At 43.5% G+C, this 15934-nt stretch overlaps 2 protein-coding genes across 10 annotated transcripts in view; one reads left to right on the top strand and one right to left on the bottom strand.

Annotated features, from left to right (window-relative positions):
* Positions 1-852, bottom strand: part of DENND1B (DENN domain containing 1B) — a 256533-nt gene extending 255681 nt beyond the window's left edge. For all 3 annotated transcript variants that reach the window (XM_085068299.1, XM_085068302.1, XM_085068303.1), the window contains exons 1-2: positions 416-852; positions 210-323 (exon numbers count right to left, since the gene is read on the bottom strand). The gene's annotated coding sequence lies outside the window, so the exon portion shown is untranslated. The remainder of the gene's footprint in view (positions 1-209; positions 324-415) is intronic.
* A 121-nt stretch (positions 853-973) lies between these two features.
* Positions 974-15934, top strand: part of NEK7 (NIMA related kinase 7) — a 67512-nt gene continuing 52551 nt past the window's right edge. For 3 of the 7 annotated variants that reach the window (XR_014853813.1, XR_014853814.1, XM_085068313.1), the window contains exons 1-2: positions 975-1169; positions 13496-13580. Coding sequence is in view for 4 of the 7 variants with exons in the window: in XM_085068313.1 (XP_084924439.1) it covers positions 13524-13580 (57 nt within the window). In the remaining 3 variants the exon portion in view is untranslated. Of the gene's footprint in view, positions 1170-1381; positions 1401-13165; positions 13229-13260; positions 13295-13495; positions 13581-15934 lie in introns of those variants that run through there. The other 4 variants (XM_085068311.1, XR_014853815.1, XM_085068310.1 and 1 more) reach the window with 4 other exon arrangements.

The following is a 15934-nucleotide window of genomic DNA, read 5'->3' as shown; positions in this document are numbered from 1 at the left end:
AAGAATTACTCTACCTGTTACAAGAGAAAAACTCCAGCAAAACCTCCAACTGGTTTTATGAACTGATATTTTGCTTTGAAAAAATCAATATATCTAATTCAAGATAACTTTAAATTACTTTCTCTTTTTTAAACTGCTGGAGTGCCTCTTACAGAGGGCTTCCACACCTGAGGAAAAAGTTATTTGATCACAATAATTTGTAACCTTACTGGGGAAACTGTGGTCAGCTTTCACACTTTTTCCTCATCATTGGTTCTTAAGGCTTCTCTTCTGTGTAGTTAATTGCCTTTCCTTGCCCTGAAGCAGGGCAAACTTTCAGGAACCTGAAAAACAGTAGTATTCTGGAGTTCACTATTTTTTATCTACTTAAACCCCAGTGGTGTTGCAAAGTAGAAGCCGGTGGAACAGGACTCACCAAGAGTCTGGTCTTTTCTGCTCCCGTCACTTTTATTTCTCCCAGTATAGCAAAAAGGAGTTTGTGTCACTTCCAGCTGATGTGCTCAGCTAATTCTGACTGTCTCACAGATTGAGTATCACAACTCATACACAAAAGGAGCGAGTCTGGTACGCTGCGTTTCCAGTCTAGCTGGGCCCAGCCTCAGACCGGCGCTGCTGAGGGCACTGCAGAGGGACCTGGCCCTTCTCCACAGGCCGGGGCTGGTGTTCCTCCCGCTCCCGGCCGCTCCTGCTTCGGCCCGGGGCGAGCGGCGCTTCCCGTGCCCGCTGCGTTACCGCAGTGCCCCGGGCCCCGCTGTTCTCCCTGGCACGAACACGCTGGCATGGCCAGTCCCTGTCTCGCAGCACTTAAACCCCGGTCACTTAAACAGGAGCTGCGAGCTGCCCCCTCACACCCGGACCCTGCCTGCCGGCACCGACAGCGGCCGCCCCGCGCCTCCGGCCGGGCGGGGGGAGCGGAGCGAGGCGGGGCCCGGCGGCCGCTCCGCCCCATCCTCGGGGATGCCGGGATGTTTACGGGCCTGGCAGGAGCGGCGGGGGGCGGAGAGCAGGTCGGGGCTGTCGCCGGTGCCCACGCCGCCCGCCAGGAGCCCCGCTAGGCGCCCGCCGCCAGCGCCGGCGCGGCCCCGGGCCCGAGGCGCCGGAGCAGCCGGGAAGGAGTGGCGGCCGGTCCCCGTCCCTCGCGCCAGGAGCAGGCGGAGCCAGGCTGCCCGGTGAGCGGGAAGGCGGCGGGCCGGCGGCGGGGCCGGGGGGTCCCGGGGGTCCGGGCGGCCGAGCTGGCGCTGCCGGAGCGCTCCCCCCGCCGTGAGGGCACCGTGAGCCGGTCCCGCCTCCCGCCGCCCCCCATTGGCCGCGGGGCTGCGGCGCGCGGCTCCATTGGCCGCGGCGGCTGCCGCTCCGCCCGCCGCACGGGGAGGGAGCGGCGCGGGGCCGGCAGCGAGAAAGTTTGTGCGCGGCGCGGCGCGGGGCGGGATGGCCGCGGCGTCGGGCGGGATAGCCGCGGGCCGCGCCGCGTCCGGGGCACCGGCACCTGCGCCACGGCCGGAGGGGCGCCGCGCCGCCGTGTGCGGGCAGGGCGAGCGGCGTCCTGAGCACTGCCGTGGCGTTTCGCCCGGTGGCCGCTGCCGTGCTGCCTGCGCCGAGAGGAGCGGGTAGCCGGGGACTCTGCCCGGCGGCCTCGCCACCTCCGGCCTCAGCCTGCCTGCGGCCCGGCCGCCCCCGTGCCTCTGCCGCGCTGGGCACCTCGGGTGCCTGCCGCAAACGGGGCTGCTTTCCGTGGTGTTCCCCGTCGTTTTCCCTTGGTTTCCTCCAGGCTCCCGTGCCCTCTTCTCACTGGCGGGTGGGTATCGGGCGGATGATCCCCGGAGCAGCCGAGGGATAGCCCAGCCTGAGGGTTCACAAGACACCGGTGAAAACAGCGCCGTCCCCAGCAGCCGCGGCCCTGCTGCTGCGAGTGGGGCAGCTCCGTCCCGGCGGTCCAGCCGCCGCTGCCCCGCGCCTCCCCTGCGGGCACCGGGCTGCCCGGCCGAGGCCTCTCCCGCTCCCGCAGTGTGGGCTATGCCCGGCCGGCTCCCTGGGCTCTGCGGGGCCGGGAGGAGCTGAGGCCTGGTGGGGAACGCTGGAAGTGAGGCATTCTCCGTCTGGGCAGTGAGTGTCCCCTCCTTCACCTTACCTAAGGAGCACCCAGGCTCGGTTATCCCGGTACTGGCCCTCAGTTCCATTCAGTGTCTGTGCGAACTGAACCTGCCTGGCTTTAGGGTTCAGAGGTTCAGAACGCTGTTCTTTGAGCGGATTGTTTTGATTTGCTCTGTATTTTGTGAGGGGCATCACTACTTGAATGGTAAAACTACTTGGGATAGTCACCCTATTTCCGATAAAAGATGGTGACGGGGTGTGTATTTTTTAATCATAAATATTTAATTCTTGATATTAGAAAAAACTTTCTGAATTTTTTTCCCTTGCACCAGCTGAATGGTAACTTTCTTCATCTTTTCAAGTGATAACAGTGTTTTCTCAGGTTGCATCACTTCTCAGGAAAGATCACAAGTGCACACTAATTCCATGGAATATGCTGGATACGTTTCCTTTGTAAAGTTGTATTTTGAGCTTGAGATGCAGAAATTGCAATATATTAATCCATAAGATACACACTTTGGATGATTAGATTGGATAATGAGATTCACAGATTGGCTAAATCAGGAAGAATAAAATTTAAAAATATTTTTTTTCCCAGGCTGGTTAGGAGACAAGTCAAGTGTTGCAGTGCTGTAGAAGTGTCTGTATTTAAAACTTCAGACTTGCACTGTCCTGAGAGAGACTAAATGCAGTGGAAAACAGTCATTAGTGCATGGTCTATGGAAAACTTATGCAGAGGAAGGAGAACTGGTGTTGTGGAAAGAGGGAAACTTACAAGCAACGTTTAGCAGTAAGAGCTTGAGGCCCTGTTTGTTATTTTTTAGTTGTTTGCTACTGGAAGAAAGAATAATGTTCAGAGCACTTATTCTTTAATCTTGAAACATGAAGCTACTACAATGAGAAATACCTGATGTTTGGATGGCTTCTCAAAGCAATTTTAAAGATTGTTCACTGTAAGAATGGAGATACTGCCTTTGTCATAGACAACTTCTATTTAACATACTGGTTAGTCATTGCAGTAAAAAAAAATTGTGAACAAATCAAGGAATTAAATTCAACTAAAAGTATTTTTTTGATTGACTTATAGTAGTGTCTTCCAGGGTCCACACAAATTAGATAAGTAGATTCTCATCCTCACCCTGGAAGCTTGTTTCAAAAGAAGAAAAAAAATCTAACATTTTAGAGTTCATGTGAAGGCCTGTGAGCAAATGAGAAACTCAAATGAAAAACAGAGTGCAGGAAGTCAGTTGCTCATTTTACTGTGAACTGTGGAATCTTCTGAATTGTAAGATAGAACCATATAAGCCCATCTGTGCCTTTCTTCTTTTGTGCAAGTGTTGAGCTCAATTGCACAAAACATAGCCAGTCCTGTGTATTTGTGCACAGAGACAATTTGATGAGTAGTTTAATAAATACAAACCCCCTCATGTTTAATAAACTTAGTGCAGTACACTCTGCATTTATACTGAGGCTAAATTCAGCTTGCACCATCAGTGTCTCACTGCCTTCTGAGGTTTGACATTGTTCCACACATCTGTGCTGGATGGCTGGTTGAGTTCACGTTACCTTGGAAAGTCCCCAGGGAAATGTCAAATTGCAGTAACTTCTTCTGTACCTCCGAGGGAGTTTTTTGATTATTTGGTGTTTATCCGAAAATCCCTCCTAATTCTCAGGGAGTAGGATTTTGAAGGGGGTGGAGATTATCATATGAAAGTTAATTCTGTGCATAGTCATAGGAGTTAACTGACTAATTTCCAGGGAATTTGTTCAGTTTATCTGCGTTCCATGTGCTTTGCAACAGAGATGAAAATAACTGACCAAAATACCAAAGTGGTGATAAGGGCAGCCCTCAGGACACTGATTTGCTGTATTTATCACCATCGGACTTCCTCAGCCACATGGGAAGGAATTGAACCCTAGACTGAAGCACATCATCTCACTTTGTGTTTCCTTAATAAGTATTAAAGTGATTCTTCCTGTCAGGTTAGTTAAAAAAGCTGCAGAGAAGCAGTGCTGTTAAATTGAGTTGCTTTTCCAGTGAAGAGACTCATGCATTTGTCTCCGGCATATGAAACATAACTGTGATTCAGTTGTGATTTTTGTAGCTAGAAAATGCACAATATTTCAAGTGCCATTATAACCTGTTGGGCATACAGGGCACATATTTATATAAGAGAATTTGTTACAAAATTTTAAACAACACATTAAAAAGAGGAATTTGTCAGAAAATACTGCGAACAATCACATTAAAATCTGATTGCACATAGTTAATCTTGTGATGTTAGTGATTTTTTTTTGGGTTATAGGTGATGAATGTGGCTTTTGGGAGTCTGCATTCAAGCCTCTTCAAGCTATTTGGAATGATTTATGACGAAGTTATTGCTGTCTTATTTAATAGCTGTATTTATGTTGGACCAGATGAATTACTTTACAATGTCATAAAAGTTCGCATAGAGCTCGTAGATTAGATTAGATTGCTGCTGAAGCCTTTGGGAGATACTCGAATTAGGTGCTATGAAGTGTTGATGAACCAGTCTTTTTCAGTTCATTTCAATTTTCTGTGGTCAGGGTACAGAGTTTACAAAATTACTGATTCTTTGATAGCTGAAGGCAAAAGTATCACAGGTGAACCTACAGTTACATCTAAAAATAAGTAAAATCTTGTGGTGGTAAAACACATAGCATTCTGCCTTGTAGAGGCCCTTCTGCTGTACCCTTTTTGTCCTTATCTGAGAGCAAATCCAAAAAAGGAGTTCTCTTTGCAGCAGTGAACTTCCAGTCCTTGCCCTGACTGAAATCCAGAACTGTGTGTTGGGTATGTGGGCTGTATGCAAATTTTACAGAGACAAGCAGGACTTCAGGAGAGGAGCCTGCAGACAGTGCTGAATGTACAGCTGCTCATTGAGACCACTCCAGAACCACACATGGATCTTGCCTATTTTAGACAGTGGTGGTTTAATGTAAAACACAGAAACAGCTGCAAACTTGAGTGTTGGCTTGCCTCTGAAGTGAGTGTGCTGGCTGCTTTACTTCTGGGCCCAGGGATCCTGCATTACTCACTGCTGTCATGCATGCCTTCAGGAGTCAAAGGTAATGATGCTCAGAGGATCACAGAAAGCCTATTAAACATGGCTGGTGTTTCTTTTCTGATTCTTTATAGCGCTTCATTAATTTTATCATCTTTGGGGTAGCAGATTTTAAACTATATGCTACAGATACTTTACTGCTGGTGTTTGATGTACATTCTCATGCTGGAAAAACATATCTTGCACTGTTTTCTTAGATATGCAACAGTTCTTTAAGCAGTGTGTGGAATTTATTGTTAAATGTGTTCTACTTCACCTGTAGCAACATGGCCGTTGTGAGCCACTGCTGCACAGTTGTGTCCACCCAGCCTTCCAACTAGATGTATTTTGCCTGTATTTAGCTCTAATGGATTTATCTGACAGTGCTTGCAGGCTTTTCATTTGTCCTGCTTATTTAACTCTTATGTGAAGCTCAGCTGTTTACACTTTTAGTAAAATCTCTTCAGCATTTCTTTATGAATAATTTATTTTTACAAGTGCATTTAAAACCATGCTTTTGTTAGGGAAAGGTCTCCTCCCTCTCTGTGCATGGAACTTGTGAGGTTTTGGGTTTTTTAGGGTTTCTAAATCGTGTTATGACTTCCTTTATCTGAAAATCTTTGGTTGGTTGGTTTTTTTATACTTCTATTTTCTTTTCCTTTTTCCAGTTTAACTTCACCCTTGTAAAAACTTGTTATCCTTCCACTTATTTTGTTTCCTAGTTCTACTTTCCCGTACAGTATTTTGTTGACAAAACTCTTGGCTTGGTGTTGAATCAAATGCCTTCTCTCTGTTCTGGCTCTCGTCTTGCAGTTACAGCTTTTTTAAGTGCTTGTTCACCTCCCTACGAAGGATGAAGCGCAGTTAAATGTGGTGAGCTATCTTACTAGCACCCTGTTGCCAGAGGGAAGATGTTCTGTTTCTTCTACAGTCTCTTTTCTGCATCTCCCATCCTTGAACTTCCCCTTCTTTCTTTTTGCTCTGGCGCTCAGCAGACTCCCCCGTGTACTGGTTCTACTTCCTGCTTGCAGAGCAGAAGCTCAGCTGCATTAGGGAGTTGGATCAGCAGCAGGGCCAGGGAGTTCAAGATGGATCGTGTGGCAGAGGAAGGGAGAGAAAGAAAGATCTTTGGTGTTACTGAGCTGTTAGATTGACTTGAGTAATTTCATGCTAGAGATGTAATTTGGCAGAAGATTCAGCTGATCCAAGTTAGCTGGGGCTAGAGCAAGTCCTATGTCTTCCCCTCTGTCTTTTGCCATCACAGTTGTCTTTGTCTCTGCGATGGTATGATTTGGGGAACTGAACTGGGAAAAAGTGATTTTGTCGAGGTTAGTTTTCAGCTAGTTTCACTTTGCTTACCAGGAGTCTGGGTAGCCACAGCAACCCCACTGGAAGGAGGAGAGTTTGGGGGTCATGGCTGAAGGCCGGGGAAGCAGCAGCATCACATTATCAGTTCACACTGTCTTAGAACTGCTCATTTACAGAGGCAGGAGCACAGCCGGGTGTGATGGGGGCTAAGGATTTGCTATCTTGATGGTATCATGGTTAGATACAATGCATTGTTCCCTGCAATACATTTCACTGTGACATTATTGTAATCTACCTATGTGGTTTATAAATGGCTATTGAGTAGGGAAAAATGGGTTATCAAATTTCTTTCAGGTGAATAGAAGCTAAATGAACAATGTAGAAGCTTGCTGTTCAAGCAGTTGAAGTTCCTGTTTCTTTTTCAGTTCTTAAGAAATAATAAACAAACAGTTCAATGAAGGGCAAGTCAGTGCATGTATAACCCTTTGGGAGCACCTTGCAAGATAAGCAATCTACTTGAGTGACATAATTGAAATGGAGAGGGAGAAGTAAACAAACGCTATCTTTTTAAATTGTGCAAATGAATTAAGAGGAATGCAAGCAGACTTATGAAGCAGGAGAGCTTTGACTTTCATCTTGTAGTCAGACAGCACTGAGAGAGCAAACTCGTGGTAGTTGGGGAATGATAGTGACTGGCAAGTGTGTTTTCAGGGTTGGAGTGAAAATAAGCTTGGTAAGTTGGGCCAAATGGATGAGAAAATTGCATACGAGCTCTGAGTGTATTCCCTGACTGTTTTCCAAAAGAATTATTTGTGTATGGCTGCTCCTGCTCTTGTTAAAACCAACTTCTACCGCAGCATAACTGTCTGTGTGTTTTTAATGTTTTGACTAGACTGCCCATGAGTAGGGAATTTGGACATAAATTTGCTGAAAAATGAAGTATTTCCAATTAGGTAGTTAATATCTACTTGTAGATTAACAGCTGCTGGGAATTTGTATTGTTCGCATTCAAGGCTTTCCCTACAGCGGGGAGCAGTGTTTTGCCATCTTGTGTGGAGTATTGATTTGGCTTTTAGGAACTCCTTCTAAAATTATGACTAATCCTTCTTCAATATAGATGTGTACGGATCTGTATTGAATCACTTTCAGTAGTTTAAAAGTTGCATATACAGTTTCTCTCTGATGTGGATGCTTCTGCAGAGAATTTGACAAATGGGTATGTGTTTTCCACAATTAAGATTTTTTGGATTTTTTGGACAATGTGAAGCAAGCATTTGCTATTAGCTGACAGTGGTAAAAATGAAATGTTCTGTGTGTATATGCACTTAGGTATAGATACATAATCTGTAAATGTGCAGACATGTGTGCACATATATATCTTACTATGCATATATTTAATGTTTATATATATATGTATGTATACTAATAGGGATAAGTGACATTTTATTGTTATAATGGTTTCCAGTACTGAGTTGCTTTTTCCATTGCCAGTTAGTCTTGGCAGAGTTCAAGTGGGTGTCAGCTCGCATGCATTTTGCACTATTAATGCGTGCCTATAAGTATATGTATAAATATAAACATTATAAGCTGCAGCCTGCCCCTGGGTTGCCAGCATTGAGTGGGTGCTGAAGAGTGTTGATCAGTGTTGATGACCTGACAAAGTGTGGGCTGAGTTTGACCACCAAGCCAGTTGCCCTCCAGTGGCCAAGTGTTTGCCTTAAAGAGGTAAAGAATGACTGTTAAGACAGTCTGGTTTATAAACCAGTTCTGTGGCTGTTTTTTACCCTGCTCACATCAAGCTGAAGGGCCAAGCTGTTCCTGCGGCATATGAAATGTGTCTCCTCCCACAAGGTCTGTGGCTTTGGAGCTGGGAGGTTATGTCAGTGTGACTGCAGGTGACAGAGGGCAGTGCTGGAATCAGACTGGCATGCTTGGGCTCCCTGGCACACACTGCTGGGATTAACACGGGTGCAGTGGGCTGCAGAATTGTGTGTCGGATATTCAGGAAGGCATTTGGAAATCTAAACCCTTGTTTCCACAGCACACAGCTGTTTTTAGGTTCAACCAGGGTGACTGTTTGAATGTTCTACCTACGTTTAAATTGTGCTTTTGGGTAGCTGAGAGTCAACATGTGATATAAGCAAATGGGAATATTTCTTTAGCCTCTCTGCTTACATGGAAACACAGTATTAATGTGTGTTGTTGCATTCCCCCCTCCTCAGTTGAGGATGATCCTTATCTTTGAATTCAGTAAGGATAGATGAGAAATTTGGTGATCTAAAATTTGTCATTTTAAATCCACATTAGATACTGAAGAATCTAACTTTACACAAAGTTTGCAAAATAATTACTTACAAAAAAGGAGTGTACAGGGTATTAGATGGATAGCTGTTTCTGGAGGGGCTTAGGTCTGGCGTAACTAAAATAATGGTTATAGTAAAAACTAAAAATACCTGCCTTAATTGATGGTGTAAGCCAGAAGTAAACATAGTACATTCCATCCTTTGAGAATAGCAGCTAAATTGACTGTGTCCCTGATCAGCACATCCTGAACCAGTGTAACTCCGTGTTTCTCTGTGTTAGCAATTATGTGGAGTAGCTACAGCTGTATTTTGGAGAAAAAGAATGTGTTTCTCAGGTTCTCAGCAGAATTGTAACATTCTGAATATTCTTTTAAGTATATACTCTTTGCCTAAAGTGTAGCTGTTTCTGCTTTGACATTGATTACTGTGTGTTCTCACTTAAGATGCAAAATTGACAAACAAGTGCATAGCAAGTAGCTAATGGAAACCATGTATATTGAGACTATTAATGATGTTTTCTGCAGGAAAACGTATTTTTTTGTTGTTGTAGAGCTGCCATCTGTTAAAGCAATAACATTTTTGCCTAAATACCATGAAATGTATTTCAGTGTGAATGTTTTATGGACTTGGAGCTATGAAACTAGTTCTTAAAAAGCGTATTTCATGTGATTAAGCAGTGTATTTAAGCTTTTTCTCCTGAAGTAATTGGATCATGTTTATAAAGACATAGTTGCTAGACTTCAGTCACAAGGATTTCAAGTTTTTTTGTACGTACCTTTTTTTTTTTTTTTAAGTGTTATTTTAGAATACATTCCAGTGAAATGAAAGTGATGAGCTCTGGCTCCTGTTCAGGAGTGGGTCCTCTCTTCTGATTTCACTGACAGCCGTGGGTAGTCCTGCCTCTCCTCTGGCAGGCTGCTGGAAACCACCTGGAAAGCTGAGTGCTGAATGTGGGCCGTAAGCTTGGCGTGTAGGAGTGTGCTCTTGCCTTTTGGGCTGCTTTGTGTCTTTGCATCATCTTCAGATGTGTGGGCAGATAGCCAAGTGCTTTGACAGGTGGCCACTGAGGAAGTGAATGAGGACAGGGAGGCCTGTTTATGAAGGAAGGAAAAGGTGTTACTCCCGTTTCAGGCACTTGAAGTTTGATAGTCTGACTTACTGGTGAGGGTTCCTTCTCTGCCTTGAGGAGTAAGAGGAGTTGCTATGCCCTTGTGATTACAAATGAAAAAATTTGTCCTGTTGCCTGTATCCCCAGGAGCTTCATTCTGCATCCTTTATGTGTAGGTGCCACCTACAGTGATCCTGTGATCACATGTACTGTGCAGGTTGTCAGAATGCAAATGATCTTCATCTTCAAAATGGTGAGCATTGTATTTGCAAGATAAATAATTGAGAAAGTTCCTTTTTTTTTTTATTTTTTGCAAGTGGTGTGATGAAGGCAAGGAGTCCTTCCCCCCATATGATCAGTTGAGAGCATTGAAAAACATGAGTTGCATTTGGAGGTTTTGGGGGTGCTGAATGTGGTGAGTACTTGACTTGCCTCACCTCACCTTTTGCTTGTTTTCTGTGAACGTTTATATATAAGGGTGATGGATTTGCAGAAGGTGGTCACTGTATCACTTGTTCAAAGAGGTGACAGACATGTTACAAATACATGTGTTTTCTATTTGCATTTCAATTTTACACAAGCATGGACTCTTTGGGGTATTTTTAGTGTCTTGTCACTGTAAATTAGAGCTTAAAAACCATCCTTGTAAGAGACATAATTATTGCCTCAATTGAAATTTAAAGATGAACAATATTATAGCACTATGTTTTGACCTCTGGAGTTGATATCAAGGTGAAAGGCATGCCTCACAGTGAAAACAGTCTTTAAACAACAAAATCCAGTTCTTACTTACATTGCATTTTATAGTACCAAATAATTATTTTGCATCCTTGGCATTCTTTTTCATCTTTGGGTTTTTGCATGATCAAAATGCCACGTTTCTCTAAAATGTGAATCCATCATGCAGCCTTGAAAGACAGAAAAAAATTAAAAAATTAAAATAACTCTCATATTTGGACATAAAATGTCTCGGCAGAAGCAACAACAAATCCATGAGTTAATAAATCTTCCTTGCTTTGTATGGTAGAATGTTTTACTTCTTTGGTTTGCCTGCTTTTATTATAAAAACTGACCACAGAGGGCAGAGCAACTGGCAGTGGTAATAATGTGACTTGTCCCATTTCTACTCTTCCCAAATTTAAGAAGAAAAGGGAGACAAATTTCTGAATGCTCAGTCAGTGACCATTCAGACAGGATGAATGGGTTGGATAGTTCCTGAATCAACATACATCATCTAAACATTTCATCATAGATTTCATTAATCTTGGTTATATATTTGCAATTGAGGGTAAAGGTCTTCTTATTTACTTCTTTTCCCTTGGCAATTTGAAGCATATGTTGGACCTGTAGGAATTATCTGTTGGTGCATTGCATGGTCAAAATGTTGAATATTTAAGAATATTAGTAAAACACTGCAAAACCTTCAGGAGAAATATTGATGCCATTGAAAAGAGTAAAATTCATATAAAGACTCTTCAAAACAGCACTTTAGAAAAAAATCACCTTCTTAGCAGTGAAAGAAAGATCTCTACAACAAGAAATTAGCAGAAGATTCCTTTAATTTGCTATACATTACTCCCTCGGGATTAGCTGCAAGTGCATCAACCCCTGTGAATCCACATGAAGAATTTAGATGAAGTTTTGTGACAAGAGTTTAATTTTCAGTGCTATTGTGTTCTTACCTTGGAGGGGAGGTTGTATGGGAGATGTTTTAGAACTTACAAAGATGTGTCAGTATTGGTGTCCTAGTGCTGGCTGAAGGATTGCCCAGTTAGTGGTGTGCAGTATCTTTGCCAGCTGATTTCCCCCTTTCTCAGCGCGACCATTCTGACAGTCTTGGAGATCTTGGCAATCAATTCCTACCTCCTCTTCTCTGGTTCTCACTTTGGCTTGATAATTGATTTTTTGTTTTTTTTCTCTTGACCTGCCTGAAATTGCTTGTTTGGATCTCCTTTGGTTTAGTTAGAGGTAATACAAAACAACAGGAAGCCCCAACCTGCATGCTTTGTACAGAAGTATTATGGATGGGAAGGCAAAGCTTAAGGGTACCTTTGGTTGCTCTGGAGGGTGGCTGTGGTTTGGTGTTAGGAATGGCTGATGGCACTGGGATGGCTTGGGGGTGACTGTTTTCAATGGGCCAGGGAGAGCAGATTGCCAAGGATTCGTTTGTGTATGCAGTCCAGTGCTTACTACACAAAGGCAGTGCATGGAGAAACTGCAGAGCTGCTTGGTGACTGCCTGGGCTGTTAGCGATGTTACCACAACAATACTGTAAGAATGGCAACAGTTCTGCAGCACAAGCCATTCATTAGTTTCTTGAATATTTTGTAATTGACTTTGAAAAACTTCTAAGGTTTTCTGCTTTCTGTTGTGAGTTATTTCTAACCCTTTGAATAGTCTAAAGAAATAACTGGGAAGATTTGCATGTGTTTTAACAGCTACTGGATTCCATGTGGAATGTAAATAGCTTTGTATGTGGAAGTACGTAGGTTTATTAGTAGAATAAATTTATTACAGGAAATTTCCTCATGTTAAACATTAAATGATGTCAGAAAAAATGGTCTCTGTCTGTCTGTCTCTAGAACATTCAAGATTTGGAGCAGGGAATAAGAAAATAAATTGAAAAGCAAGGATAATATCCCTGTCAGACACATAATTCTTGTTCCTCTGAAGGCATTGGCAGGTTTGACCAGATAATGGGCAGAGATACTTCATCTCTGTGTGATGAGAAAGTTGTTCAGGCCTCGCCTCTTATTTTTGTATGAGAATTTATTTCATGGTTTGTATTCAAAACTGCCGGTGAACTTTGTATTGTCTTCATCTGAACAGGGGTGGCCCTCATAGGCATCAGGAACACTGGATGCTGCATCTGCTCCTCCTCAGTGGTGCCTAAGAAAGGATTCACTTAGTTGAGAAAGAAATGCCAATGCTCATAAGATTTTTTTTTTTTTTTGTGTCTCCTGTTTTTCCTACTAACAATGCAGTGCATTTTGCAACTCTTATTACTGGTCAAAGCCTTGTGTGTCTATCTTGGGAACTTGGCAGGCATCTTTCCTCCCATCTTGCTGAGGGAGGGAATGGAGGCTGTGCTTCTAACATGATATTTCAAAGGCCTCTTAACTAGCTTGCCGGAATGTCTTGAGTGTACATGTTTAGCTTTTTCTTTCTATTTAGGTGGAATTGGTCTTGCATACTCCCTAAAATCTACTGATAAATCAATGCAAATAAGCAGTATGTGTGCTGCAGTTGTAACTCTTCTGCTGATCTGCTATTTCCCGTGCTGCCTGTAGGTCAGACATCTATATTGTTAAACAAGTGGATGGTGCCCCTGAAGAGTAATGGGATGATGCAGCTTTTATCAGACAGTCATTTGTCTGGTGCAAGTAGTTTTAATTCACATTGTTTAATAATAAATTCAGGTGCGTATAGTGATTTATTTCAGTTCATAGAGCAGCTAAACATAAAAATACCTCCTGCCCCAGACAGTGTAGGGCTGAACTAGTTAAACATTCTTAAATTCAAGCATACAACTGAAAAGATTAATTCCTTTGTTCTGCTGATGTTCATTAATCATGAATACTGACTGAATTACAGTGGAATGACTGTATTTTTCTTTTCAGGACATAAGGGACATTGCTGCGTGATAGAATGGATGAACAGTCGCAAGGGATGCAGGGGCCTACTGCTGCACCATTTCAGCCACAGGTAAATATATCTGGGGTTTTTCAAAAATTCTTACTTCTTTCCTAAATAGAAGGATAACTGTTTCTTGTGGTAACAATGAAACTGTAAACAGATAGAATGTATTCTGGTGATCTTAAAATTAGTTGTATATCAGTCCAATATTCCATAGAAAATAATTAGTTTTAATTTTTGGCTCCTGACTGACTTTGAGGAGTTGGGGTAGTAGTGTGAGAAGGAAGCAAAGATGAAGATAGTTGTTTTCTTAACAAATATTGAGCTGTTTAATGCTGTGTTTCAAAATTGTATCAGAAATACCATATTTGTTTTAGACTGCTGCCTTCATCTTTCTCTTCTTACGCTTCCTGATAGTGATATTATATGAGTTAGTGTCATTACCTGTTGAAACCAGGCATCAAGTTTCAATCCCACAACCTCCCTGGACCACCTTCCTTTCACTCTGTCACCCTCACAGAGAAAAGCTCTTTCCTGATGTTCAGATGAAGCCTTCTGTGTTGCAGCCTGTGCCCATCACTTCTTGTCCTGTCACAGGGCACCACTGAAGAGAGCCTGACTCTGCATTTTAACATCTGTTTTTCAGGAATTTGAGCCCATTGATGAGATTCTCCCTGAATGTTCTCTTCTCTAGGCTGGATGTTGCCAGTTCTCTCAGCCTTTCCCCACATGATCTGTGCTGCAGAGCCCTGATCATTAATGGGCCTGTGCTGCAATTTCTCCCACATGTCTCTGTAGGAATGGCCCAGAACTGGACACAGCACTCCAGATGTGATCCTGCCAGTGCTATGTAGAGGGGAAGGGTCATCCCCCTCCTCCTCTTGGCAACACTTCTCCAAATGCAGCCCAGGACAAGCCCAGGACATCACTCTCCACCTCTAAGGGCATTGCTAGCCTGTGTTCACTTTGGTGTCCACCAGTACACCCAGGGTCTGGCCTGGGGAGCTGTTTTCCAGCAGGTCAGTACCCAGCATGTCCTGGTGTGTGGGGTTATCACTGCCCATGTGTGGGGTTTCACACTTCCCTGCACTGGGCTGTGTGAAGGTCCTGCCAGCCCATTTGTGCAGCCTGTCAGGGCCCCCTGGGATGGCATCACAACCCTCTGGTACATCAGCCAGTTCTCCCAGTTTGTGTCATCAGCAAACTTGCTGAGAATGCACTGGGCCCCATCAGCCAGATCATTAATGACAATGTTGATCAATACTGGACTGAACCCACTGTTGATTCCTGAGGTACACTGCTATCTACAGTCTTCCACCCAGAGTTAGTGCCATCAGAAGCTCATCTGCTGTTTGGAATTAAGTGCCTGAAAGCTCCATCAGAGTCTGTTATCTACAAAGTGAAAACACTGTACTCCATTACATCCCAAGGATGTTTTGGGAGTGCAGACAGTACTCTCAAACCTCTTCCATGTTGTAAAAAGGTTTGAGGAAGATAGAAAAATATGGATCAGCAGCCTGTGGCAGTAGACTCTTAAGTTCTGGAACTTTTTCGAGAGTAGAATGGGAACTGTTTAGCATCTAAATGCAGAAAAGCATTAATCGCTTACTAGACCTGAAAAGCCGTAAACCAAAGGCAGCATCTACATCCCTTACACTTTGGGATTTGTTTGTTTATTTGGGGGGGGGTTTTTTGCTTGCTTTGGCATTCCCAAAGCTGAAGAACAGTGGTTTAAGTCTCTTTTTACGTAAAGACATTGAATGTTTCTGCTCAGCACTGCCGTTCTGCTGTTACTTCCTTTGCCTGTATTCCCCTCAAAAAGATGGCCCAGAGCCCTGTGCAGTATTCAGTGTACACACAATAGACTTAAGTAGTGAAACATTTTGTTTTCTGTTTCATTCAATTGCTTTTCCTAAAAATATCTGGCTTGCTTTTTGGTGGTAACTGACAAATCAGTTTAACTTTTCATGGAAATTTTTCAATGGTGTTTTGCAGATCTTTTTCCTGTGTGGTAATAGCTAATTTGAAAAGAATGATTCACGGTCTTTAGGGTGGTATTTCCCATTAAGTTTTGGATTGGTAGCCCTGAGATGCTAGTACTGAGTACCAGGGTGGAAATCTAAGGGAATCTTCTGCAAGGCTTTGCATATTTCAGGTGGTTGTCTGGAGAAATTTGGAATCTAAAGAAACTTTATTGCAGCATTGTGGCTAGCACAGGTCTTTCCCATGAGAATTCCTTTTGTGTTTTATAAATAAAGATAAAGTTTGGATGTTATTAAAAACAGTGTCCCAAGATCTGGATGGTGCAGGCCTGGCCAGTCAGGCCTAGGGGGAGGTTTCTGACTGACCAATCTGGGTGACCTTTGAAAACTCTATATATATGATGAAATCAAAACAATAAAGGTCTTTCCTTCTTGCCACTG

Source organism: Lichenostomus cassidix, chromosome 8 (genome assembly GCF_008360975.1).
Source record: "Lichenostomus cassidix isolate B80296 chromosome 8, HeHo_3.0, whole genome shotgun sequence".
In the NCBI taxonomy this organism is placed as follows: domain Eukaryota; kingdom Metazoa; phylum Chordata; class Aves; order Passeriformes; family Meliphagidae; genus Lichenostomus; species Lichenostomus cassidix.
This window is presented reverse-complemented; position numbering and strand designations above follow the sequence as displayed.